Source organism: Lytechinus pictus, chromosome 2 (assembly GCF_037042905.1).
Source record: "Lytechinus pictus isolate F3 Inbred chromosome 2, Lp3.0, whole genome shotgun sequence".
In the NCBI taxonomy this organism is placed as follows: Eukaryota; Metazoa; Echinodermata; class Echinoidea; order Temnopleuroida; family Toxopneustidae; genus Lytechinus; species Lytechinus pictus.
This window is the reverse complement of record NC_087246.1, coordinates 2,569,744-2,596,198: the sequence shown is the minus strand read 5'-3', so window position 1 is coordinate 2,596,198 and position 26,455 is coordinate 2,569,744. Positions and strand designations below refer to the sequence as shown.

Genomic DNA, 26,455 nt, shown 5'->3' with positions numbered 1-26,455 from the left:
CACATGAAGCTTATTCTCGATCTCCTTTCAGAATGAAAAACAATCACAAATATCGATTCAGTCAACAATAGCTAGCACATACCAACCTCCTGAAACAAAACCAAGGTATAGAATATGACAATTTATTGCAGAATTATACTTTAATAATAATTTATACAAGCATGGGTATGCATGGGGGAATAGGGTGTAAGCTCAGATACAAAGAGGCACTCCAGGCTGAAGGGATATGAAGTGGGATTTCAGGTATTGTTTCCAATTGTCAAACCTTACATATGAAGTCACAATTATTCAAATTGTCTGCTCCAAATATGTAAACAAAAGAATGACTGCGAGTACTGATGCAATGTGTAAGATTATAATCGCTGCAATTTACTACACTATTGTGTACACATGTATTGAAAAACAAAAATGAAATAGGGCCCTCAATAATGCAAAACTTTAAAAATCATCTGATTTCAATAACATTTTCAGTGTTGCTTATTTAGTTTTACTCTGTTCATCCAAATCACATCATTTTCAGCCGAGAGTGGCCCTTTAAAGCTCAACATAAGCAGCTGCTATCAAGTCAATATAATTACATATGGAGAATGGAATACCAATTTCAAAATGCATCATAATTTTTTCATTAACTTGCCAAGCAAAGCATTAATTCCACCCTTTTCATTCTTCCTCAGATGAGGCTAAACACAGTGACTTCCTATTAAACAATTGTTCACCTGTTTGCATTGATCATACCAGATGCAGGATCAAGTGCACTTGTTTATCATAAGCTGACTTCCATTGAATGAACAGAAGGCCTACAATCTGGAAGGTTTTAATCTCTAGTCTACATAACCACTCAATTATGTTGATATTAGTAGACTGGGATACTATTTTTTGTCAACACATTCTAACCTTGTTAACCAACATTGGTTCATGCCAAGCCTGTTAAACACAATAATTCAATACCATAACAGGTTCATCAAAAGAGTGGAACATTGCATGTTCAATTCATTAAAATTCCAAAGATACAGTTTTACAGAAAATTAATCCCCATCTTGACTGTTTCTGTGATAAATTCTATGGCCCGTATTCTGAAGTCGGGATTAACTTAAACTCAGGTTTAAAGTTGTGGTTTAAGTATGGGAAGCCAAAAGTATCAACATTTTTTATTAAGTTGTATGTTTCTTATGTTTACTGTGCTCTTTCCTGATTCATCGATGGTGAAGACAATCATCTATTTATACTTCCTAGACAATTATGAATGATTTGAGAGCCAAATGAGCTGAAGTATGATATCTCTCCTGTTAGTGATTTATGTAACAATTGGCTATCCATACTTAAACCACAACTTTAAATCTGAATTTAAGTTAAACCCGTCTTCAGAATACGGGCCTATAAGTGCAAATTATACTTGTTAAAAGTTTTATACCTTACTATGATGTTTACATTACTTTTAAAAATAGTATTAGTAAATTTGATACCAAAGTAAATAGAAACAAAATTCAAATTCAAAAAAGATAATTATCCCTTAAGATATCTTATTGCACAAATTTTGGAGATAATCATCAAAATACAAGCACAAATTCATATTTTTTTAAGGCGACACCCAACAGAATGACATAGGCAAGTACAAATAAAACATAGGCCTCACATTATTACTTTTAGTTATTTGTTTCCTTTTCTCTGAATTTTAAAAGCAAAGAGAAAAAGATGCAAAGCCCCCCCCCAAAAAAAAACAACAACAAAACTTAAAAACAAATATTGGTTTGTCAAGTACGAGTATATATGTACAATTAACAGATCTGTCAATACATGGGAATGTTTGTCAATGCACTCAAGTATTCCCCCTCCTTTTTTTTAGGTAAATCTGCATTTTTGAGAAGTGCCTTTCTGAGAGCATCTAACATGCCATCTCATTTATTAAAAGGCATGTACCTAAAAGTTGTATAGCCCAACCATGATTACAAGGCATGTGAGATAATAAATAGTAGATACTACTTCCATATCGCCATTCAATTCTACATATGTGTAGATTTACTAAACAATACTGATGTGGCCACCATAATAATATTAAAAATGATGGTTGCATTGCACTATGAGCAAACACATAATTATACTGAGCTGTTGCATCATCAATTTTCCTTCTCAGCATTTCTTTTTTCCTTTTCAGACTCTAATCTTCTAATTCACTTCCCTTACGAATCATCACCAAATCAACAAACTTAACACAATCAAGTTCATAACCTTAACAGTAATATTACGCTTAATTTGTTATTCAGTTATTGATTCTCATCAATGGTATACCAATAATTCCTCCTTTTTTCTATCTCAGTGCTTGAATTTTGTATTCTTTCATTCAAGATCATTAAACCGGACCACATTAAACATAAACATTTTTAGTCATTAACAGTCATGATGTTACACCATATGCTAAAAAGAGATTTGCAGTATGACTATAACAAGTGTGAAACTAGCCTAGATCTGGAGGTTAGTAGTATTTGTTCTGAAAATTAACACTCACTCATTGCATCTAGTATACACACCAATATGGCTATTCTAATGAAATATGTAGGAGTGTTGACTTTGTGACATCGAAATATCAAAATGTCTTTCCCATTATATCCTTTGAATATATAATGTAAAATCCAAGACCACAAAAGGGAAAATGGATATGAAAACTTACTGATGAAATTGTGATAAACTATCAATTTTCATCCAAGTTTTTAACCTGAATGACCTTTGACGTTTATCAAATTACCTGAAATTTGAACTCACATAACAGCTGATATTTGATCCTATTTATATACAAGCTTTATGGAATATAAAAACAAGTTTAGATGATTTTTTTTTTCAATATTAGAGAAAAATATCATTAATTTGATAATAAAACCCAAGATTAATGACCTAAAATGATCTTTAACTTTGACCTTGAAACATTAATTTCTAATCATCAGATATATCAGTAGATATATTCCAATAAGCGACATGCAAAGTAGCTGTGAAATATACAAAACAAAGCAAATTCACACACTCATTTGGGCATTAAAAAAAAACAGTTTTGATTCTCATGACTAGCAAACATTCATAGAGCACAATTTAATAAATTAGTTACTGTATTTTCAGTATCATACACACCATTACATGATCAATTTAAATAATTTGTTCTCCTTTACCTACAGTAATTACATGTACATATATAAAGCAGACAAGCGTTAAACAATGAAGTAGTCAACATGACAACACAATGGCTAATAATTTTTACATAATTTAATCAAGGATTAAATTTAGTCCTGATCAAACAGTCTCTAAACGAATATTGTTTCATTAAAATGAGAACACTACCCAACTTTGGAATCACCAAAATCCTTAACAATAAATCATAAAATTCTACAAAGAGTTATGAGAAGTGCATAAGATATACAGAACTAAAATAAATGTTTAGCCCATACATTGTATCAATTTTCTTCCTTCACACCATGAATGAGTGGGCTTTGAAGGGTACTGTTCATTCTTAACTTCTTACTACAATGGCAAGTCCATAATTCCTAAAATGATTTGTCATTGTCTTCTAGTTCATATAAATTGTTGGAATGCTCCCAAATTATCATGCCTTGAGCAGTCCATATAGAGCAAAGTGAAATTGGAGAATTTCCTCAATGAAATAACAAGAATCTGCTATATTACAATCATTTGTATTTCATCATAACCACAGCTTAATTTTCCCTTTGATAACAAGATATAAAATTTCCTGCAGGGAAGGGATTCCGGACCCGGTATCCCAAAGCTCAGCAATTGAATGTACAACTGATTCTTGGGAAGGATTACACACAGTGATCAATGCAATCAGTTGTAAAAAGATATGAAATCAATCACTGTTTAAAGCTTAGTGTCACTGGACCCACATCCACCTTTGCTGACACTGTTGAAATTACAGGCACCAGCCAATCACAATCTTCTTTAATCTGATTGTCTTGATTTTGATCTGGCATCAGCAATTTTATGATTCAGAGCTTTGCAGGAGGGATGGAACCAACAACTGGTTTATCAAGGAATTCCTTCCACCAAGAAGGTCTCTCAAGGCAGTTTGGAGTCTGGAGGATGGCATTGTAAAGACGTTTGTAAACCTGAAAACAAAATACATTTTAAAATGCATTTTAATATGCAGCTTTCAATGCCACTTAGAGTAATTTCTTCACGAACAATGGATGAATGCATTGAAATACTATCATACTTCAAAGGTTTAGTCATATTGTGTTTGGAGGCATTACGTCAAAACCCCATTTGGGGTGAGTTTGCAATCCGAACTGCGGTTCTAGACCCCATTTTTCATTTGAAACTCTCAATAACATTTCCAAGCCCCGATAAACCCATCTTGGCCAGGTAATCCCAGTTGTCTCAATTTCACCTCCACAGGCCAGTAAATGAGCGTTGAGCCAAGGACGAAATGATAAACAACAGTTGTGCTATTACGTAAGACTTCTCTGCCTGTAGAAGGACTTTCAGACCGAGGTCAAGAAACAGGTGTTTTGATACTTAAATTGCATGCTTGGGGCAATTAGGGGTTTGAGGTACTTGGAGAAGAGAATTGATGAAAAGGGAAACTGGGGTATAGTGTTCTCAAATGGAGGTTTTTCGTCATGGAAAAGATAAACACAAAATATTGTGCCCCAGTTACCTTAAGATGGCAATTTATTTCAATAATGCAAATAAATTGTTAAATTCAATTCAATTTTTTTTTTTAGTCCATGATATTCATAGAAACATTTCCTCTACTGGCTTTTACACAGAAAATTAACAATAATTGCACACATTGACATGACTATATTATAAATAAAAAAAATTAAAGATTTTTTTGTGATTAACTGTAAACATTTGTGCTCCAGGGCCCTGTTCCTCTAGAAATTCCAACCTAGGACTCTTTCACTCTTAAAATACCTAAATCTTAAAATTAATTTTATATATTGAAAAAAAAAAAAATAATAAAACAAGAGCTTTAGAAGTGAATAATATCAAAACATGGTAAAATTAAACTTAAACACACAATTTTCAAACTTAATGGAAATCTAATTTCTTGTGTACACATAGAATTTAAAGAGATTGTGTTATACCTGGCCATCTGCACATCCGATAGGTGAGTTGAGTACAAAATCAGGTGGAGCAAGAACATCAACCAAAGATACTGCATCATTCTTAAGCTCTGTACAGAGATGAAGGATACCATCACGGATTAACCTAGCAGTCTCTGCCCCACAGAAATATCCTCCTGAATGGAAAACAAGGATTAGATGTTGATAAATGTAATCCACTCATGATAGCAACATGACATAACAAGATAAATGCTGTTATGAGGGGTTGCATGTACCCCCAAATAAAAATTCAGCCTGGCATAAAACAGAGACAAAAATGAAGCCCACCCTCGCCATGTTGCATGGATATTGCAAATTATGGTAAATTGAGAGTGGGATTTGAATAGATCTTTTTTTCTTCTTTCAACACTAAATTAACATTAATTAAGAAATAGGGGGTAGTATGAAGAAGGCCAAAAGTTTACATACACCCATGGAATTCAGTGAAATTTGTTCACTTGCCAAAAATCTTAAAATTTAATATATCTTCAGAAATATAAATACTACCATGACGAATTTGGTATCAAATGAAAGAGTGTATTACGCTTTTTCACATGATTGGGATGCCGTTGGGATTAAAGTATATTTCTGGTGGAATTTTCTTTGAAGAAAAAAAGTAATATTTGTGCCAAATGTATTCTATTGTTTGATATTATATTTTCAAAAATCGCTTCATAAAAATATATAAATGTCAAATCTATGACTTACATTACATTTTCTATCATGATATGTCACCACTGAACAAAAAGTGTTATCTGAAATGTTTGTGTTGAGAAGAAACTAGCTCAGATATGAAATGTTCTTGTCAAGTTTTCATTTTTAATTTTTCTAAAATATGAAGATTTTGGGGAAAAAATTACACCTAAATATTTATCAGCTCCTGATGACAAAGCAATGTGATGAAGGGGCATGAAATACTAATTTGTTTCATATCAAATTTGTCATAATAGCACAAATATTTTATAAGATATAGTAAATTCTATGTTTGGCAAATGTCATCTTTTCTTTTAATTTCCTGGGTGTATGTAAACTTCAACTGTATATGTGTGTGTGCATGAAGATGACTGACAGAAGGTAGAAGAGCCCAGAAATTCTTAGGTCTGTCGCCGATATGTTGGACCCTGTTCCATACGGTACAACATAGAGCATATAATACATACAAGATACAGTACATGTTCTCTTTGTGTATGGAAACTCATTATACTAAATATAATCCATGAAAATCCATATTTTATTGTTTGAAATAGAAATCTGAGAATAGAAATATTCCGAAAATTTATTTTGCTCAAGTGATCGTGGGCCCAGCAGCCACTGTGCAGTGCCAGATAAGAAGATGTAACTTGATCAAGGGACACTCATTTTTGTCCAACAAGTTGTCAGATCTGACAAGTTTCCTTGATTTTGATTGGTTGAGAACACTGTTACCATGGTAACTGTCAGATAAAACAGGACTTGCCTCATAAAATGTCTGACAAGTCCTTTAATGAAACACCCCCCAGGACAGATGAAAGGAAGTTTTCATACACTCTTTATAACTTCAAACTAAACTCACCAAGATAAAGAGCAGACTTTTTTTTCAAAGACTCCAGAGACCATACAGACTACAGATTTTACGAAAGATAGCAGTCTCTGCAGGATAAAGTGATGTTTTGAATGGATCAAGACAATACTCCTCAAATAAATGACACCTCCTACAATAGATATAACTTAACACAAACTCACCTTGATAAAGAGTGGCCATATGTTTCTCAAGACTCCAAAGACCGTAGAGACTACAGAGTTTAGTGAGAACAGCAGTTTGCTCAGGTATCAGATCACCAGATTTTAGGTAATTCCAAAACTGATCAAGAAGTGTGTGCTAAATGGAAGATAAATTATTGCATAGTAGTGACAAATACATATACTAGACACTTTTAACAAATTTATATAATTTTTAAGTAATTGTAAAGTCTTTGAATATTAACAATAAACAGAACATGGCCCATTCTCAAGGAATTGCACACACACATCCCTCACCCCCCCCCAGAAAAAAAAAGAAAACACAATTCAAATTGTTTTCATTCTAATCAGCGTATTGTAAAGTAGCAACGACAAAAGTTATGAAGTATGGCACAAACTAATAAGATTCCATTCTAATTTCAAAAGCAATTTTTTTCCAGCATCATCCCTGCAACATTTACGGTGCATTTTCATGCCCCCCTCCCATTGTAAACTTGCAAACTCAATCGAAAACTAGCTATTAATATACTTTCTACATCATATTTCATAAAGTCTTTAGAAATAGGATAGTACAGAGCAGGTGAAGGGAATCCCTAATGGCCCAGTCTTCCTGGTATAAAGGACTGGTATGTGTACTTGGAACACTGCACTGGAAATTCTTCCTACCACTTTAAACAATGATCCTCATTAATATTGGGCCTGCATAGTGCCCCTTGGTTTCATCATTAGGTACCTTACCAAAAGTATTAGCCACTTTTTTATGTGACTTTCACTTAGAATCTTTTCACTTAAATCATTTTCCGATACCAATGGGCAAACGTTATGTCGGGTACCACAAGCATAGTTCCATCTCTTGATCAACTTGTGGTATAGTTTTACCTGTACCACTCTCAGCTATGTTCGTATCTCAGGCATAGTTCAATTTCTAGTTCAACTTGGGGATATAGTTTTACCTGTACCACTCATCTTTGCAGGTACCACAAGCATAATACTATATAGATCATCATGGGGAATAGTGATAGGATTTGTATATCTGACTGAGCCCTACCTGCATAAAAGCTATTGCCAAGGTCCTACAGAAGTAGACCTGTGAGTCATTACGTGCACTGAATGCATCTTTTCCATTCATGAGCTCCTGTTGGAGCTTATGGGCACTCTCCTGAAGGAGATAGACGACTAGCCATCGGTATGCACTGATAATCACTGAACAGAATGGATAGGAATAAAACAGGGGCCATGGAGGTTAAGAATTGCATGGTGGTGATCAAACTGATTGGGATAAACATTTATGCCCACTTACCATCCTTTCACAACAAAATAAGGATTATCTCAAAAGAAATAATGTAATATAATGCATCTAGTGAGCTTTTACAATCGATTTCACAATTACAACAGTTGGCATCTTACAAATGGCACATACAGACTGCTTGGTATAGAAGGAAAAAGTACAAATTGAACTACACCTTAACCTTGTTTACACTAATTCGGTACAAATTGAAATAGGTTGACTGAATGATGTTTCATTCCATTTGCACATGTGCTTCAAATCATGTGCACAGCATACCTGAGAACCAGAGCACACTGATCTATATTTACTGCCGGACATGGAGGCAAGAAAAGATTGAAGTTTGTCTCTTAATCATCAGTACTACCACTATGATTACAATGTGATCTTGGCATACATGCAATTGTAACCCCTTCCTTGGGGGCATTTCATGAAAGTTGCCAGCACCAGGCTCTCTCTTTATTATGGCCCATGTAAATGTCTTCTATATAAACTGTCCATCAATGAAAACTAGCCATGCTCAACAGCTTCATGAAACATTGCCTGTTTAAAAAAAAACATGTCACCAGATCGGAACTGTTTCCTATACTGTAGGGGAAGGCGGGGTAAGTTGTGACACTTTTTGCATTTTGCATGATAGAATTGATATGACTAATGATATTGTAGAAATAAGTACCTCGCCTTTAAATATGATTCTTGGGAAATCTTTTTCACTTATATACAACTTTCTACCCCCACACAGAAAGTCGTTGTGACCTTTGAAAAAAAAAAACGATGTCAAGTTGCACAACTTGCCCCATCTGTGGGGTAAGTTGTGCCACCTTCTAGGGTAAGTTGAGCCACAAAAACTACATGTACAAAATGAATGAGGGAAGAACCAGTATGTCAATATTTCATTTAAAGTCTTTTCACTTGCTAATTCTCTATAAATACTAACATTCTCTAAAAGTAAAAAGAACTGTCATGTGAATTTGCTCTTTTCTGCCTGCATATCGATGGATTTTTAAGGTTTGATTGTTTTTTTATTTACATTACCATAAGAATTACCATGGCTCAACTTGCCCCATATTGGCTGGCTCAACTTACCCCAGTCCGAACTTAATGCGATAATTCCACATCCACACATTTCTTATGCATTCATCATGTAAAAGACTATGACAAGAATGAAGGTCCATACCTGGACTAACAATATTGTTCTTATGTCTTTATTATATGTAAAGACGTGTGTGTGTAAAAAACACTTATCTATTTCACACCCGTTTTTACTTTTTTGGCTGAAATTTGTATTTTTCCCTCTAAAAAAGTACTTTTTGTTTCAAAGGTGAAAACAATGTGGTGGGGTTAAAGGTTATGTAATGGGTCATCAATACATGACACCACCATAATACCTGACTCATTCATTTTTGGCCTGGGGCTGGTGGCTCAACTTGCCCCTATGATCAACTTACCCCGCCTTCCCCTATATATATCCTTTTTTTTCAATCTGTATTAAAAATGTAACAACATTCATCATAATAGGCATTTTTATTTGGGGTGGGGGGAATATTTACAATGTAGTGTGAAAAGAACAGAAAACCATGTAAAAATCTCACCTTGGGGTTTAATTACATCTTCTAGTTTGTGCACTGTAAACCTCTGCTTGATAATATCAAACATAGAGTCCAGAAAATCAACTGTACCAATGGGAGAAGATATGGTCTCACCTGCAATAAGAATAAAAGAAGGTAAGTATGTATAATGAAAAGTGGATCTGGTCAATATTAAACTCTGTCAAAAGCCACTGTACTTTACTTCGCAATATGAGCAACTTTGAAAAACAACCAGGCACAAATGTTCTGAAATGTGAAAAAAAAATGGCTATGATATAATTCCTAAAATACTTTTGTTCTGGGCAACATGATGGCAACCTGGTGCTGGCAAAAGGACCTAATCGTATATGGCAGTGACTGACAGTATGCTATAACACTGAATCCTACAACAGGTGTGCTATAACCTGTATATACATGTAAATATATGTAATGCACTTTGATAATCATTTACCAACCTCTTCTTTTAGCAGCAGATAGAGCTAATAAGTAGTTACTAGTCTGTTGGAGCAGGACATTGTTGTCTCCCTCATATGTACATGTAGGATCATTGTCGTCTCGTAAAACACCAAACCTGTTCACTGTTAAAAGATACAGATATGTGTAAGTAAATATTAACAAAATAGTTAACAAATATAGTACACAAATGAAACTGAAAGTAAAAACCATTGGATTATTTTCAAAACATGTCTCCATTGTGCAAATCTATATATTATTTTTTTTTTCAATACTTTTACTCTATTTATTTCAACATGCATAATAGCATGTTTTCTTGCCTAGACTTTGTGAAGAAATCACACAACTATGTTTGCATACCATAATTTTCATATTGTTTCAATCAAGATTATGGATTCAGTTTTCGTTTTGATTACAATCTTCTTTTCAAACCATGAAAATAATATAAAAACATCAGCTCATTGATCATTTGGACTGGCACAAGAAATGAATGTTCAAATACACACATACAGACATATGTACATAAATTCCTGCACTCTGATTCTGCATTTGCTATAGGATGCTCTTTAGCCTTTGAACAAGCAAGTCAAGTGCTTTCTGTAGTTCATCATTCTAGATTAAATACTGATAGGCATGTAAAATTCTGCATTCAAGGCAGATGTGGTTGAATATGCATTCACTATATCTTTTAAACCTCTAAACATAGTTCTTTGACCTTTTGTACGTGTACTGTACATTTATCACATTAAAGATCCACTAAGGGGGCAACTCCATTGCAAGATTAAATTTTTTAAAAGCTAATCGGTATACTCATTGCAGGTTGTTTAGGAGTATGAAAACAAATCCAATACACCCTCATGAGGAAACAATGATACACAGGAAGTCAATGGAAAGACTGGGGTAAAATCAGTAATCCCTCCCCACAGACAGGTTCAGGTTTGTGACTTATACCACCTATTATGAAAGAGAGCTTTTATCAAAGGCACTGGGGCCAGGCCAAGTTACTCACTATTGTAGATGCTTACCTTGTAAGAATTATCAAGAACTATGTACCAATAGAAAGCCCTTCTCACTATCTTTGCAAATGAGTAGACAGAAGTTTTGCCAGTGACACCATAAACAAATTAAAGGGCTAAACTTTTGTTGGAAATGTCAGAAGAAATACCATTAACATTTTTTTTTGTAAACATGAGAACACCATTAGTCCAATCAAATAATACATGATTAGAAAGATAGCAACAAAACAAATTTTTTCAAAATGTTTTAGTGTATTTGAAATTACATCCTTCCAAGTTATAGGGTTTTATTCGCTGAAGAAGAGTTCACCCCTGGTATAAGACAACACAAAGGGGATTTTATGTTAATAGACAAATGGTCACCTTACCCCACAAGTATCCATGACCTCCACATGCCTCCCTGCATTCTTGTATACAGTCCCTTGCTAACCAGCTACTAAGAGGTTTAGAGGCACTAGACAATGCATGCATCTCCTTCCCCAGCTCTGCCTGAAAACATAAATACCAAAGAAATCACTCATATTTTGGTGGTAGGTGGTGTTACTGGCATACTGCCCCTCAAAACTGCATTGAAAACAGGTGAATATTGCATTGCTCTACATATCTCTTCCCCATTTGGTATGGGCATCATACATGTATTTTCCAAAATGTCTAGCTGGTGTAACCCCACTATATCCTGACATTCATTCTCCTAGGTTTTGCAAATTTCATTTTAATTTACAATTTACATGTAAGTAGCTCTGTCATCCCATTATAAACCACTAAGTTACAAGATAGTAAACCCTCATTACCAGGAAAAGAAATTCTGGTGAGTGTTTCATAAAGCTGTTCGTAAGATATGAATGACTTTACGCACGACTGGTGATCCTTTCTTGTGCTATGTGATATCCCTATGTAATAGATTTATGACCCGAGAACATGTTCCAGTCGTGCGTAAAGTTGTGCGTAACTTTACGAACAGCTTTATGAAACACCCACCCTTCTGGATATGTTCATGACCTAAACATGTGGATTTGTACACAGGACAGTTTTGCATAGGGTATAGACAGAACACAGCTGTAAATATCCGCTCTGGTCACTGGAATTTATTCCTTATCTGTAGGATAGCTAGAAACCATTGCACATTCAACGATGCATTAATATTGCACATCATACCTGTCTTTCACTCTTGTCTCCAAGCATGAGGGATACCTGACATTCCACCAAGTGCTTGAATAATTTATCAGAGAAATGATGCAGTACAAAAGAAGCAGCCACATATGGTAACAGCCGCCATTGCTATAAAATAGGAGAAGAAATATCAAAGCTTTATAAGATTAAGAATAATCAAATGGTAACATAACCAATGATTCGTATACTCCTGTTTGTTGGTTGACTGAAGGCCATAACTGAGATAGAAAATAATGACACTAAGGGCTTATATATATGTAAAAAACAGTTTATAATGTTACTATTTAGAAATTCATAGAGTACACTTTACTATGGACTAATATTCGCTATTTAATAAAAGAAGTAACTTAGGAAAACTTGTTTTCCTAAGTTATGGAATAACCTCCCTTCTTATATAAAATCCAGTTCAACTCTTTCTAGGTTCAAGAGACTTATCAGAAAATTATCAACCTGTGTTTAAATAAACTTCGTCAATTATTTGTTTTTATCTCATTGAAAATCCCCCCTCCCCCCTTTTTTTTTGGCTGTTGCATCGGTGTACTTAGTGTAATTATCATCATTTATTGTATATTTTCAGTGTACATATTAACTCAGTGGCCCCTTTTTAAAAGCTCTGCTTTCTCCGGGGTCACCAAACCATCATTCTATTGTTATATTTAGTATTTGCATAATTATCTATATTGGTATGTATTTATGTAATTGTTTGTACCTGATGATGGTTGAATAAATAAATTGAATTGAAGTTGTCTTAGGACTAAACCTGTGCCAAATCAGGAGTAATGAACAAAATATATCCAAGCTGACCAACACATATCTTGCATTTTGCTTTGGAGGTATGATAAATTGTCATGTCCCATAAAGATAACCTTTTCTACAGCTAAAACTAAAGTAACAATGTAATATCAATAGTAAATACCACTCACCTGCATCTGGTATTCTAAGACTGGTAGCTCCTCCTCAGAGGTGGGTCCAAACTGCCTCCTGACTGCAGAGTAGCGGACAGCAATAGTAATGGCAAGCTTCAGGTTTCCTAGACCAATGTTTGTAATACCAACACGTCCTGATGACAGAGCACCCATGGATGCACCAAACCTTTTATTTGGATCCTAAGAAGTACAGGATTTATACCAGTATCCTGATTACTGAGGAAATTAAAGACTGTCATGGTTGTTATCCCCACCCCCATACCCAGAGCAATGGGATTATTATCTCATCACATCATGATAATATCAAAATTAATACAAAATGTTTCCCTACATATAACATCACATTTAAGTTCCAACAAATCTTATAATATGAAATTATCCTGGAGTAAAGACTTGTTACCGGTAATTCTTCCTCTAAGCTATTAATTCAAATAAAAGGTAAACCTTCAAACACATTTGATTTAAATTTTGGGTGTCACTAGGTAGTTTTTGGTGGTGGATATTTTATCACCCGACAACTTACCAAAGGGGTTCTTTCTTTTAAAAGCTTGAAGATATCATGTTTCTACACAGTGTATTGTAGCTGCAGCATTCTTATTTGTCAACTGAGAAATTGTGCAAGAGTGATATTGCATTGAGTGCTGGTAGGAAATATTGGATGGACAGTTCTGACAGGTGTAAGTGAAAACACTGTATACAATGCATTAGGTGATTTCTGTGTTCATTATTTTACCTTAAATGGAGTGACAAATTTTCCGCTCTCTGTCACATCTCCTGTTCTGTTTATCAGGTATTCTCTTGGAATGCGAACGTTGTGGAATGATACAAAACTGAAAAGAGAGATGAGGTGAGAGTAAGAGAGGGACATAAAAGCAATGATTGTACAACTATATCATGGGATCTCACATGAATTTCATCTTATGATAGAATTGCTGGCTTGCATTAATCATACTGTAGGAGTCCTATGACTTATATAGTTACCCACAATGCCGGCAGCTCATCTGACCAATCAATGACTTTGCTCTCTACTAGAGGCCGATAGAAATTACGAGTGTCATAGATTTTTCAATCCATCAGTTAGGGATCTACGTGATGCCCCAAACTCACATCTCTAGAGAGTGTTAAAAGAGAGTCAAGTCAGAAGGATTACTTACCCATTATCAAGCCCATGAAGTCCCAGCTTCTCTCCAAGGTCCCCTACCATCACCCCAGGGAGTGGTAGAAGTGTCTTTGGATCCCTTATAGGCACTATGAATGAGTTCAGGCCATGACAGGTGCCATCAGGGGTGTAGAGCTGGGCATAGACGATAGCATGGGTAGCAGATTTGCCAAGGATACCAACCCAGACCTTGGCGGCCTCTATGTCTGGTGTATTCACAACAAACTCCTATGGGACAGATAGCACGCAAATATCACAAAATTTAAACTTTGTGTAGCAGTTAAATTATACATTTAAGGCACTTGAACAAAAGTCTGTGCCATATCTGTTAGAAAGAATCCAGCTATATAAAGGTGGTCTGTGTCTTTTCAGAGTGACTTTTCCCGCATCCCACAAAAGTCCATGATGAAATACCATGCCTTGTTTTGAAAATGCAGAATTCCTCCATGAAAGGTGTGATTCTGACTTATGATAAGGTGCCAAACAAAAATGAGGATTTCCTATTTAATCTTAAACTTAAACACCAAATTTGGAAAAAGCGTAAATCCTACGTCACAGTGTAAGCATGCCGAATGATTGCGCCTCCTCTTTTTAACATAGAAATTAAAAGTGATTTTTTAAACTTTAAATAAGAAAATACTTGTATTCACTAAATATTTGTGTATTGACATGAACAACACATAGTATAGCAGGCTAATTGAAGATTTTGTCAAGTTTAACAAACTTTGTTCCAATTTTTAATCAAAAAAGAAAACATTACATGGAAATATCAACACAAACTTGATGTGCTTCACAAACTTGAAAGCAGAGTTTGTACATTTGTCATACAGACCTCCCTCCTCCAATCCAAAAAGTTTCTGCGAAGCACTGACATCTTCACTGAATAGGATTGCTCCTCATATTCACAGATTCAAAGCTATCATCCTAACGGGTGATTTCAATCTACAAATCTCCATTGATACAGATGGGGATTGTTCAGCACTCAATAATCTGTCGGAAGAAGTCTTGAATATTACCTCCTCTTTGGGATTATTTCAGCTTGTGAAATTCCCAACCAGAAGAGGAAATACCTGCAACCAACGTGATTCTATCCTTGATTTAGTGTTTTGCAATGATGAAGATCTTATTGCAAACATCTGCCCTGGTCCAGGCATTGGAAAGAGTGATCATGATTCAGTTCAGTTTGATATTACCCTCTGTGCCGTAACAAAATCACTCCCTCGCTCGTTTTGGCAATTTCACAAGGCAGACAAACATGATTTTCAAAGGTCAATTCAATTGATTCCCTGGGATTTATTTATCGATGAAAATGATATAGACACCACTTGGGATAACTTTACTATGCTATTGCATGCGGCTGTCAAAGATGTTGTTCCCTCTGCCCAAGCAAAAGGTCGGCGACGCAAGCCATGGATCACCGCAGATATCGTCCATCTCTCCCGAAAAAAGAAACGTGCATACCGCAAAGCCATTTCTAACAAACACAATAGCACATTGTGGGAGAAGTTTCAAAAACTGAACAAGGATATTATTAGACTTACTAAACTATCCTATAATGACTATTTGCAATCTCTAGCTTTGAACTCGGCTCGTGATCCTAAAAGATTCTGGTCATTTGTAAACGCTCAAAGAAAGAAATCTAACGTGTCATGCTTCTCATACAATAATGATTCGGTTGAATCTATTTCAATGATTGCACAGGCTTTCAATAATCATTTCGTAGGAAACTTCTCCACGCCACAGTTAGAAACGTGGAATGATGATTATGATTCTTGTACGTCCCACTTTGGAATGACTCCTTTGAAAGATTTTGAAATAGACGAGTGTGATGTTTTTAAAGAAATAGTAAAATTGAAAGTCAATAAGCCCCCTGGCCCTGATGGCATTTCCCCAAACTTTCTTAAAATTGGTGATACTGCTATCACTCCAATCCTTACGAAAGTTTTTAATTTAAGCCTCAAGCTTGGATGTGTACCCAGGTCATGGAAGCAAGCTTATGTGACTCCGCTCCACAAGAGTGGTGACCGTAAGAAGATCGAAAACTATCGACCAATTTCACTTTGCTCTGTTCCATGTAAGATACTTGAACGGCTTATTGTGGCCAAGCTTCTAAATCACTCACAAACTTACAAGATTATTCCTGATTCCCAGCATGGTTTCCTCCCAAAGCGCTCATCCTCAACACAAGCTGTTACCCTCCATTCTAATTGGGCAAAGGCTTTGGACCAGTCTAAACCCCCAAGAATTGATGCAATCTTTTTGGACTGGTCCAAAGCCTTCGACAAGGTTAACCATTTCAAACTAGTCCAAAAGTTGCATAACTATGGAATTTGTGGGAAATTGCTTTGTTGGATACGTTCTTTCCTCTCAGATCGGCAACAGTGTGTATTGTTTGAAGGGATAAAATCGGAGTGGATAACAGTTCCCTCCGGTGTACCACAAGGCTCCGTTATAGGACCGATCCTATTTAATTACTTTACTGCTGAATTACCGAACACTGTCTCCTCTCCCCTCCCCCAATATGCCGATGACACGGTCTTGTATCGGGAAATCTATACCCCTGATGACTCTAAATTGTTGCAAACAGACCTGAACAACATACTTTTATGGTGCATTAATAATGACATGGTCCTGAATTCATCCAAATGTAAAGTTATGCATATAACTAGGTCCCGTAAACCAGTGACCACTGTTTACTTCCTCGGAGAAAAGCAGTTAGACAAAGTTGAGTCCTATAAATATCTTGGACTCAAACTCGCACGAGATCTGAGTTGGAAAGACCACATTCAACATGTTGTTAACAGATGTTCCATGCTTTGTGGTTTTATTCGCCGTACAGTGAAATCTAGAAATGCCACAGTTCTCACAAAACTATTCTGCTCATTATGCAGACCTGTGATTGAGTACGGTATTCCAACATGGCTCCCCCATCAGAAAAACCATATCAGAGCCATTGAAGGTGTGCAAAGGCGTTTCACTAGATTTTGTTTCCCATACGAAGTTGCCAATTCCTTATCTTACACGGAACGCCTATCCCTACTAAACATACCCCCTCTCTATAATAGACTCGTTTACCTGTCAATGTCTTTTGTAATAAAGTGCCTGCATAGACATTATGACATGCCTACTTCTCTGTTACCAATCCCAAGCCATAGACGAACTCACACACTCGTCTTCAATCATCAACTTGCACGATCAAATTGTTTAAGATTTACTTGTTTCCATGTTTTTCCCAGATTCTGGGAGCATTTATCAGAGGCAGACAGAGACTTGTGTGTAGGAACCAACGTTTTCCCCTTCCTCAGTGTGTTACGAAATTTCCTCTTTGAATTACCTCCCCTCGTAGAAGCATATTAATTTGTTAGCACGTACCCATACCCTAATAACGCTAGAACCATTTTTAATTTGTAGTCTCACACAGTATCAAAATTGTGATCCCTTCTAAAGTCTTCCTAGCATGTCTTAGATCTTTTTTTTTTACATTAAAAAAAAAACATTTTATATGTCACTCACTTGTTTGTACTTTGATTAATTATTTGGTTTTCTAATAGTTTGCTATACATGTATTTCAATCAACTGAAATTCTATTACACCTTCATATAATTAATTAATTACCATTCCTCTTTTCGTGTAAAGCTCTCAACTTAGTTCTTGTCACATCAGGCCAATGCTTTGAATGTGTGTTTCATTTATGATTGATTATTTGATTTTCTAATGCTTTGCCATACATTCCCATTCTTCATATTGTTTATTTTTTTCTGTTACACATAAATTTATTTACTTTTCTTGATATGGTAGCTTAAATTCAGTTGATATCTAAGAAGTCGTTTACTTTGCTTTTTTTGTTAAACCCGCACATAACCGTGACAAATGTCATAATACAACAATTTATCTCAGACTCTTGAAATTCAATAAGTTGACCTACCATCTCTGTCTCTAATTTGATAAATGACTAATTTCTGATTTGACCCAATCTACATTTTTTTTTCTTAAAGTATGAATTTGAAAACCTTGGTTTTTTTTTTTTTCATTCATATTACGATGAATGTTAATTAATTTATATAGAAGTATTGTAATTACATGTTTGAATTTATTGCTATTTTGTGTTATTCCATGTAGACACCAGCCAATGTGGAGAACCTCTCGACAGAATTTTCAATTCTTTTAGGTGATCCCCAGGCATTGGCTGGTGCTAAATTTTACATTTCTTTTGTAATGTTTCTATTGCTGTCATGTTTTCTTGCCTGGAAATGAAATAAATAAATAAATAAAAATACCTCATGGTATATCTAGCTCAAATTTGCTCAATAATAATCAGTCTCAATTAGCTTGGTTGACACAAGCTTACTTTAGCCTAGTAGAAAATCTATCTTTATCAGCTCTTTTATCTTTGATCAATTAATGATGCCCTTTGATCATTTGTTAGACAAATATTAACAAACAGTGTACAGTCTGACTCTTGTCTATTCTATCAATGCACATTTCAGCATGTATAAAAAGCTAAACATGGGGGATTACATCATAAAGTCATAAGGACCTTTTGCCCCAAAATGTCCCTTCTTCAAATGAAGAAAACAACACTTACATGTATATTCTTAGTAAAATATCAACTTTTTATTATAGCATATTTTCAGTTGTGTAAAATTCCCAAATTTCGTGATTCCAATTTATCAATAGATTTTAGGCTAAAAGATTGATGTGGGGGATATAAAATAAAAATGTGTATTATCTGTGAAATTTTGTGAATTTTCTTTGAAAATACATTTTGATCAGGTACCTAATACAATTGTTTTGGTTTGTATAAAGTGTACACTGTAGAATGATTTTGGGAAAAAGAGCTCTTTTGCAATACTTCTGGACAGGCACCCAATTTATCCAGAAGCAATGGAATTTGTGAACTAAATGAGTATTAAGAAAAACCTTATATAAAGTACATGCAGGGGATCTTGGGGGGGGGGGCAGTGGTTGGCAGGACACTCTCTTTTCTATTGCCCATCTTTTTCTCACTCTTTTATTTTTGCATACTGCTTCTATGGTCGGACACCATATCCCCAGTCAATCCTACATGTAGATCTGCCCCTACACAAGACTGTACATGTATGTAGATGCACCTGCCGAGTGCATGATTGTTATATATTTTTAAAAATTTATTTAACTTAGCCGTGCACTTTCAATGGAAGTCATTAGAATTCTGGTCTTGTGATTTGCCAAGATAACTGTATATATGCCATTTCTGTACTTGACAAGAAAGATAATAGACCCCTTCACCCCTCATGCTTCATGCAAAAATTTAGACAAAGCCTCAACTTTAGTGAGAACGCTGGCGTAAATCCAACCTACTGTTCAGGGGGATTATCTCATCTCATCACTTGAATAGTGTGATGTCATGGATTGACACCCACGAGTGAGGATAAATCACATTATGTACTAATGTGCATGCAACATCATCATCTGCTGTAATCTTCAAAGGGCTCTGCAGCTTATCTCAAAGATGAAATTATAAAAAGAATTCATATAGCAGATTTGACATGCAAAAATAGATTCAAGTCAAGAACCATTTGGTTTTCAAAGAACAGTATATATGTCATCCCCCCCCCCCCTGTATATCACCATACAATACATACCTGTGTGCTTGGGTCATATTTTGCTGTTGTTCTCATGGCTCTTGTGTTGGACCCATGTGCCAACTCAGTCAAAGCAAAGCAACCCATTATCTGAGTGAATATTAAAACAAAGGTATCAGTAAAACTAAAATCCAGCTGAATGATTCACATCCAATGTAAACTTTCATAAATTTTAATTTCATGGAATCAAAGAGTTTTTTCTTTGTGAATGCATTGGTAAGTGTAATATTTCTTAGAGTCATACCTGTATAACATGCTGTAATGATTGATCAGTACCACTTTATAAAGTAACACTTACATGTAGTTCAAGAAGCCTTCTGACAGTATGGAATAACAAAATAACCTCAAATGAAAGAAATGTCACAGCCTTCTTACATTACGTTTGTTGCAATAATGCAACTCCAACTTTTTCATTTAATCATTAAATCCCCTAGGTTCTAGCTAATCCTCTTATTTCAAAACATACAACACCAGGCATCAGGGATCTGAAATATAGTTGCCAAAGTGCAGGATGGCAGTAAAAGACAATGGGACACTGCATTTTTATTAGCTTCTACTTGAGTCTGAGGGGTTTTCCTGAGAAATGAAATACACCTTTAGTGCCTGATATTGTGTAATTTTACCAGATACCTAATTGTCTCCTTCACACTACAACTCACCTCTAATGCCTCGCTCTGTGTGACAATGTCTTCATACTTCATGGAACCACTGGCTCTCAATGTCTGCCCAAACAACTGAAAAATACACATTAATATATCACAAGAATCAGATTTATAGACATGGACATACATTTTAATTATCACATTGAATCATAATCTGAATAAAAATGTAGTTCTATTCAGAAAACCCCTGGAAAAATATGGCCTGCTCTAAACATTTAATTTTTTATTAAGATTGTATGGAGTTAAACTATAATGTGTGCAGAATACGTTATTGGATACTGCAGTTTGGCCCTTACTAGGGATTTGACACATGCTACCATATGTGGGCAGTGACATCCGAATGTTCTGATCAGATCCAGCTTTTGGGCCTTGGGGGTCATTGTGCAATAACTCTACCCTCTGATTCTCTGTCTGATTGGAATGTTCTGGCATCTGAAATGGTACCATGGTGAAAAGAAAATCAATGTAAAATCAACTGCAAACACTTACATTCTTGTTCAGGTTAAACTTGGTAGCCAGTGCTGCATCATAAAGGCATACAGCATTGTTGAACCAGCTGATGGTGTCTGGATTAGCTAGGATGCCTTCCATGGAGAGGAAGTTGTAGCAGATCAGCTGCTTCACTTGACGGAAGACAAGGGCTCTGGATTCCTCCATTGTCAGTGGTCGTTGACTGTGTTGGAAGAGTGGGTCTTTCTCCAGCGTTTTCCATATCTTGTACTAGAAGCAGGAAACAAATAAAAAGTCTTGCTTGAAGGATGTCCTTAAAACTATAAACAGAGACTTTCATAGGGAAAGGGCGGTACAGACAACACAGAGTGAAACATGTCAGACCAGATTGGTAAACTTTGACGGCTTGGTTGGTAGCCAATGACGAGGGCTACGTATGTTGACTGAGCATTGCCATGGAAAGGGAGATTTTACTCTTGACCAAAGGTGTGCATGTTTTGATCTTAAGGTTTGTTGGATATTGAAATAAAAGTTAGGAAAATTGTCAGTTCTGGTTACTAAAATCTACAACACATCTTTGGCTCCTAAATTTGTTTTGCATACTGACAAAGATGTGCAGGTCATTATTTTACAAAAAATAAAACTTAGGTCAATCTTTGATTGTTGAAAATTATCAATGTAATGTTCATTTGATATTTCTGTACCGGGTATTTATTTAACTCAACTTCTAAGCAGAGCTCTGAAATTCATCTGTTTGGAGGAGTTTTTAAACATCTTTAAAAAAAAACTTTTGTGGTTTCTCCTCCTACACAGTAGGCCTATTAGCTAACCACCTTACACACAGTGTGATAGACCTATGCCCCATTGGCTAACTGTACATGTACATGTATTATCCCCCCCCCAAAAAAAAATGGTGGTTTTTATATCATTCTTATCATTCAGCATATCAGGGGCCGCAAAAAAAGTGTATAAAACATAAAAATTACCATCATTGTGATTTTTTGCATAATCTGCACCCCCCTTTCAAAACTTGTTCTGCAGCCTCTGTAATTTTCTTATATTGTTATTGAAATTGCACCAATGAACTGTTAATGAATAGATTCTGAGAAAAAAATAAATTATACATTGACCTTTATTTTGATGAAAAATGTTGTTATAATGGTAAAAATCAAGAATTATTTTTTTAGACATGGGTTACCTGTAGGCTGTACAGAGTGTAAGAAAGACTTGTCTATTAAAGGATGTATAGTGAAGCAAAATGTACAATTTCTCCAGAGTAACAAACTGATAACAAAGACTGAAACTTTCAGTATACTCAACTTCTAGTTGGGATTCACTTGACCTTTAAAATCTAAAATGTTCAGTCTTTTACACATTAGTGCAAGAACATTATAATTTTTTTAATGAAATTCTTCAAACAGGTTTGAGCATGTACAATTGAAGTAAAAAAAAAGTTATATCTATGGACATTCCAAAATGGGACATTCTATAGCCAACGTAATTAAAAAATGAACAATTAAAACATTTAATCAGACTTCAGTTGAATCTCTCCTACTGCCTCAAATAAAAAACTATAGTTACGGTATATAAGAAATAGACTCAGTATAATTGTGATGTAATCAATTATTTTATAAGCATAATTCACGTTCTACCTCTATGGTCTTTGGAAAGTATACAAACTTAATGAATGACATTACTTGCATTTTCACTCCGGGGGGGCCACTTCCATTCAAGAGTGGATACCATGCGCGACCATGGGGTCTCGAAAAGCACCCTAAACACGTAATTTCCATATTCTGAAAATGCACCCCTTAACATGTATTGGCGTGTGAAACCCTACCCTTAACAAGTATTGGAAACAAAACGATACTCTTGGCAAATATTCCTTGAAATGAACCCCTAAACAAGTACAGGAATGTTTTATTGTTACGGGTCCTTCGGTCGTCGGCTTTACCTTATTTGGTTTAGTACGACCCCACCTTCTACACCTCGCGCAAATCGGACTCTAAACACGAAGTGTTGGGGCAAAATGGACATCCTTTATAAAACATTTTAATTTTGTTTTATCATTCCCGCAAATTCGACCCTAAACACGTAATTTTCCTAGCGAAATAGACACCCTTTTTTCATTATTTTTGTGTTTTTGACACCCTTATCACGTTACGTACGTAACGTGCCCTATCGTGAAAAGGACATCCTTTTTACGTGTTTTTTTGGTCGCGCATGGTATCCACTCGTCAATGTAAGTGGCCCCCCCCCCCCCCCCGGGATTTTCACCTGGTTCCAACTAAGGATAAAATTTAAATTTTTAGTATCGGGGCTGTTTGATTGTTTAAAATCTCAACAATTTATTCAAATCCACTTTACGCGTGGGGGGAATTTACTTTTTAGTGAATTTTACTTCAACAGCTTTTCTTCGGAATTAACTTCTATTTAAATCAATGTTTTTGGGATGTTCTTAGATACACTGTCAACATGTTTTTAAAACATTCCAGTTTTCTGCAGGTCCGTAGAAAGCTACCCAATATAATACATGTACACTATCAATATTCATAATTGAGCAAAGCATAATTATTATTTTGAAAAGGAATAAATGTCAAGCTATCTACTGAGAATGGCCTGGCTTGGGATAGGGCAGGCCGAGTTAAAGGACAAGTCCACCCTGGCAACAAAAAATTGATTTGAACCAAAAGAGAAAAATCAAATGAGTTTGAAACGTTCATCAAAATCTGTTGTAAAATAGGAAAGTAGAGTCTAGATCTAGGCCTAATGACATTTTAAAGTTTCGCTTTATTCCACACAAGTTACATGTATATGGACATCCTGGTCGGAACGCAAATGAGAGGACTGATGACATCACCCACTCACTATTTCTTTTGTATTTTATTATGAAATTTTTCTCATTTGATTCATTCTTCTGCCTTCCTTGGTCTTATAGGCCTACACCTAGTCTTCTTTTGTTAAATGTTTTACAATGTACGGTAGTTAAAAAAGGTAGACCCTAACGTTAGGCCTACTTCAGGTATGGTAGAGGGGCCTAAAGCTACGCACCACTCATCATGCATGCAGTTTTTAATGGCAAATGCGCACTCTGTGTGTGGAACTGAATGCAGAGTGACGAACGATTCTTACTCAATTTTTTTCTACAGAGGCTGCAGTAAATCATTAATTTCTAAATGCAGGGAAAACCCACAACTGTAATTTTGGATTTATATTCGCTTTAATTTCATATTATCCTATAATAATATGAACATATCTTAGAAAATTGAAATACTATTTTTTTGCATTATATTATTTATAAATGGCTTTAGGACCCCTTCTCGGGCGGTGAAATCAAGAGGTGTTTGGAAAACATGGCAGAATTTGAGTTTTAAGATATTTTTCTTTTTGGTGAAGGATCTTTAGACTTTAGAATATTTACCACAAATTGGTGATAATTTTTTCAAATATTAAAATTGGAATAGTTTTCATCGTTTGAAAAAAAAGTGCGTAGCTTTAGGTTCCCCTATCATGGCCCATTAATCTGTTTGTGTAACGAGTCTACTTTCTTAGTTTGAGTCATTAAATATGATTATGAGTACGGTAGACTCTTAATTAAAGTCTTATCTCATGATGTAGGACCTATCTGTCTTGAACTTGAAGTTGAACTGACTTTGTAATTTCCACTCACATGATAACGAATACAATCTTCTCCTTCAAATGCAACCTTAAGTGACTTCCAATCAAACGAAGCATTATTTCGGTAAAGATCAAGAGGTCCTGCTGGTAAGTCTGGTAAAACATCGAAGATATGCGTTTGTTCAGCATTCTCATGGCCGTCATCATTTCCCGACAGAATCTGGTCCGCTACTCTCGGGGCATTTTGTGGTGAAGAATCGCCTGATCCAGCCCTTTCTTGTACGAGCTTGTCGAGCAATCTGACTTTCGACATTTTATCGGTCATTTAAAACTGCTATTAAAGGAAAATCAATCTGATCCTATAGATACATTCAGCGGATGCAACAGATAGGTATAATTGCAAATAAAAACCGCAGTGTTTCATGTAGCTTGCTAGACTTTAAAGCTTTATACAGTTACAGCTTTAAAATAAGCTTTGTAGCTGTAGGCCTAATGTATGTCTCTACATCCGGATCCAAGTAAATCCAGGTACCGGTACCGTACTAGTCTGCTATATGCAGACTCTGAATTGAATGGCTCGTGACGTGGGCCTGGGATCTACAGCTGGTTTGCGAAGCAAACCAGCCTGAAAGGGCGAGCGAAGCGAGCCATTTGCAGCTCTAGTAGACCTGCAGCTCTAGTCTGCTATGCAGACTCCTTGAATCAGCTGTGATACACACACTGCAGATGTGGGTCTACAGTTGTAGACTAGTACCTTACCGGTAGTAAAGTAGACCTACTATTTCAAGTCTCAGTTATCCGCCCAGGAAAATACCGGCACAACCGATCACAGAAAGTGGGGACACATGCCCCCCCCCCCCCAGACCTTGGCCTATATATCCTCTTTAAACAAACTCGATTGATCATTTGCGCTTGTTTGAGTTTTCTCTATTGATTCAAATAAAAAAAATTATGTGTTGGACTCGCCTTTAATATGTATTTTCATACCAATCTTTGCCATTGTTTTTTGTAATATGTCTTCAAGCCCCAGGGGCCATCAAATATGAAATGACCACTGGCGATCCAGGGGGGGGGGGGGGGGCAAAGCCGGCCCATCCCCTCTTTGAGAGGCACAATTAAAATTTTTATGTAAAAATTCTGTTAAAACAGAAGTGTGCCCCCCCCCCCCCCCGTTTGAAAATAAAGACCTTTTTTTTTGCTTGTCAAAGTTTTCCTCGGAAAATGTGCCCCCCCCCCCCTTTTGGAAAATCCTGGATCAAGCTGCCCCTGGAAATGGCCTCTTTAGTTGCCTCACTCTCTCTAAAACCTCTGACTAAATTTTGGAAAATCAGCTGTTGAAAACAGAAGGGGTACAAATTTTGTTTTGCTTGCCAGTGTCGGAACTCCTCTGCCTCAGCCTACACCCTTGCCATCTCCATCCTGTTCATCCATCTCCATCCTGTTCATACATAATCAATGTGGATTTGGCGCTTTAGAAATACTCTATATATTATCATTCATGGGGATAGGGGTGGCTGTATTGATATTTCAGGCTAGCTTGCCCGAGTAAAATCTTTTGAGATCACTGTTTTATAAATACTTTCAACTATTCTTACTTTGTCATTATTGCAATTACCATGGAAACTTATATTGTGATTGGCTGCTGTGACACATCATCATTCATGGTAATTGCCATA

At 35.8% G+C, this 26,455-nt stretch overlaps 1 protein-coding gene across 2 annotated transcripts; it reads right to left on the bottom strand.

Moving 5' to 3' along the window:
• Positions 1-108: 108 nt before the first annotated feature.
• LOC129255014 (peroxisomal acyl-coenzyme A oxidase 3-like) lies at positions 109-25,467 on the bottom strand. Of its 2 annotated transcripts, XR_010295203.1 has the most exons (16): positions 24,832-25,461; positions 21,201-21,431; positions 20,709-20,783; positions 20,050-20,139; positions 14,421-14,653; positions 14,000-14,096; positions 13,264-13,446; positions 12,326-12,448; positions 11,539-11,659; positions 10,157-10,279; positions 9,705-9,815; positions 7,876-8,030; positions 6,831-6,966; positions 5,091-5,245; positions 1,375-4,106; positions 109-1,059 (listed from the first exon to the last, which is right to left on the bottom strand). XR_010295203.1 is itself a non-coding variant. In XM_054893561.2 (15 exons), exons 1-15 carry the CDS (start codon positions 25,102-25,104, stop codon positions 3,987-3,989), a joined length of 2,226 nt encoding a protein of 741 aa, XP_054749536.2. In that variant the 5' UTR covers positions 25,105-25,467; the 3' UTR covers positions 109-3,986. The 2 variants fall into 2 exon arrangements, 1 of the variants encoding a protein (XP_054749536.2); XM_054893561.2 differs by having other exon boundaries at positions 109-4,106; positions 24,832-25,467.
• Positions 25,468-26,455: the final 988 nt, after the last annotated feature.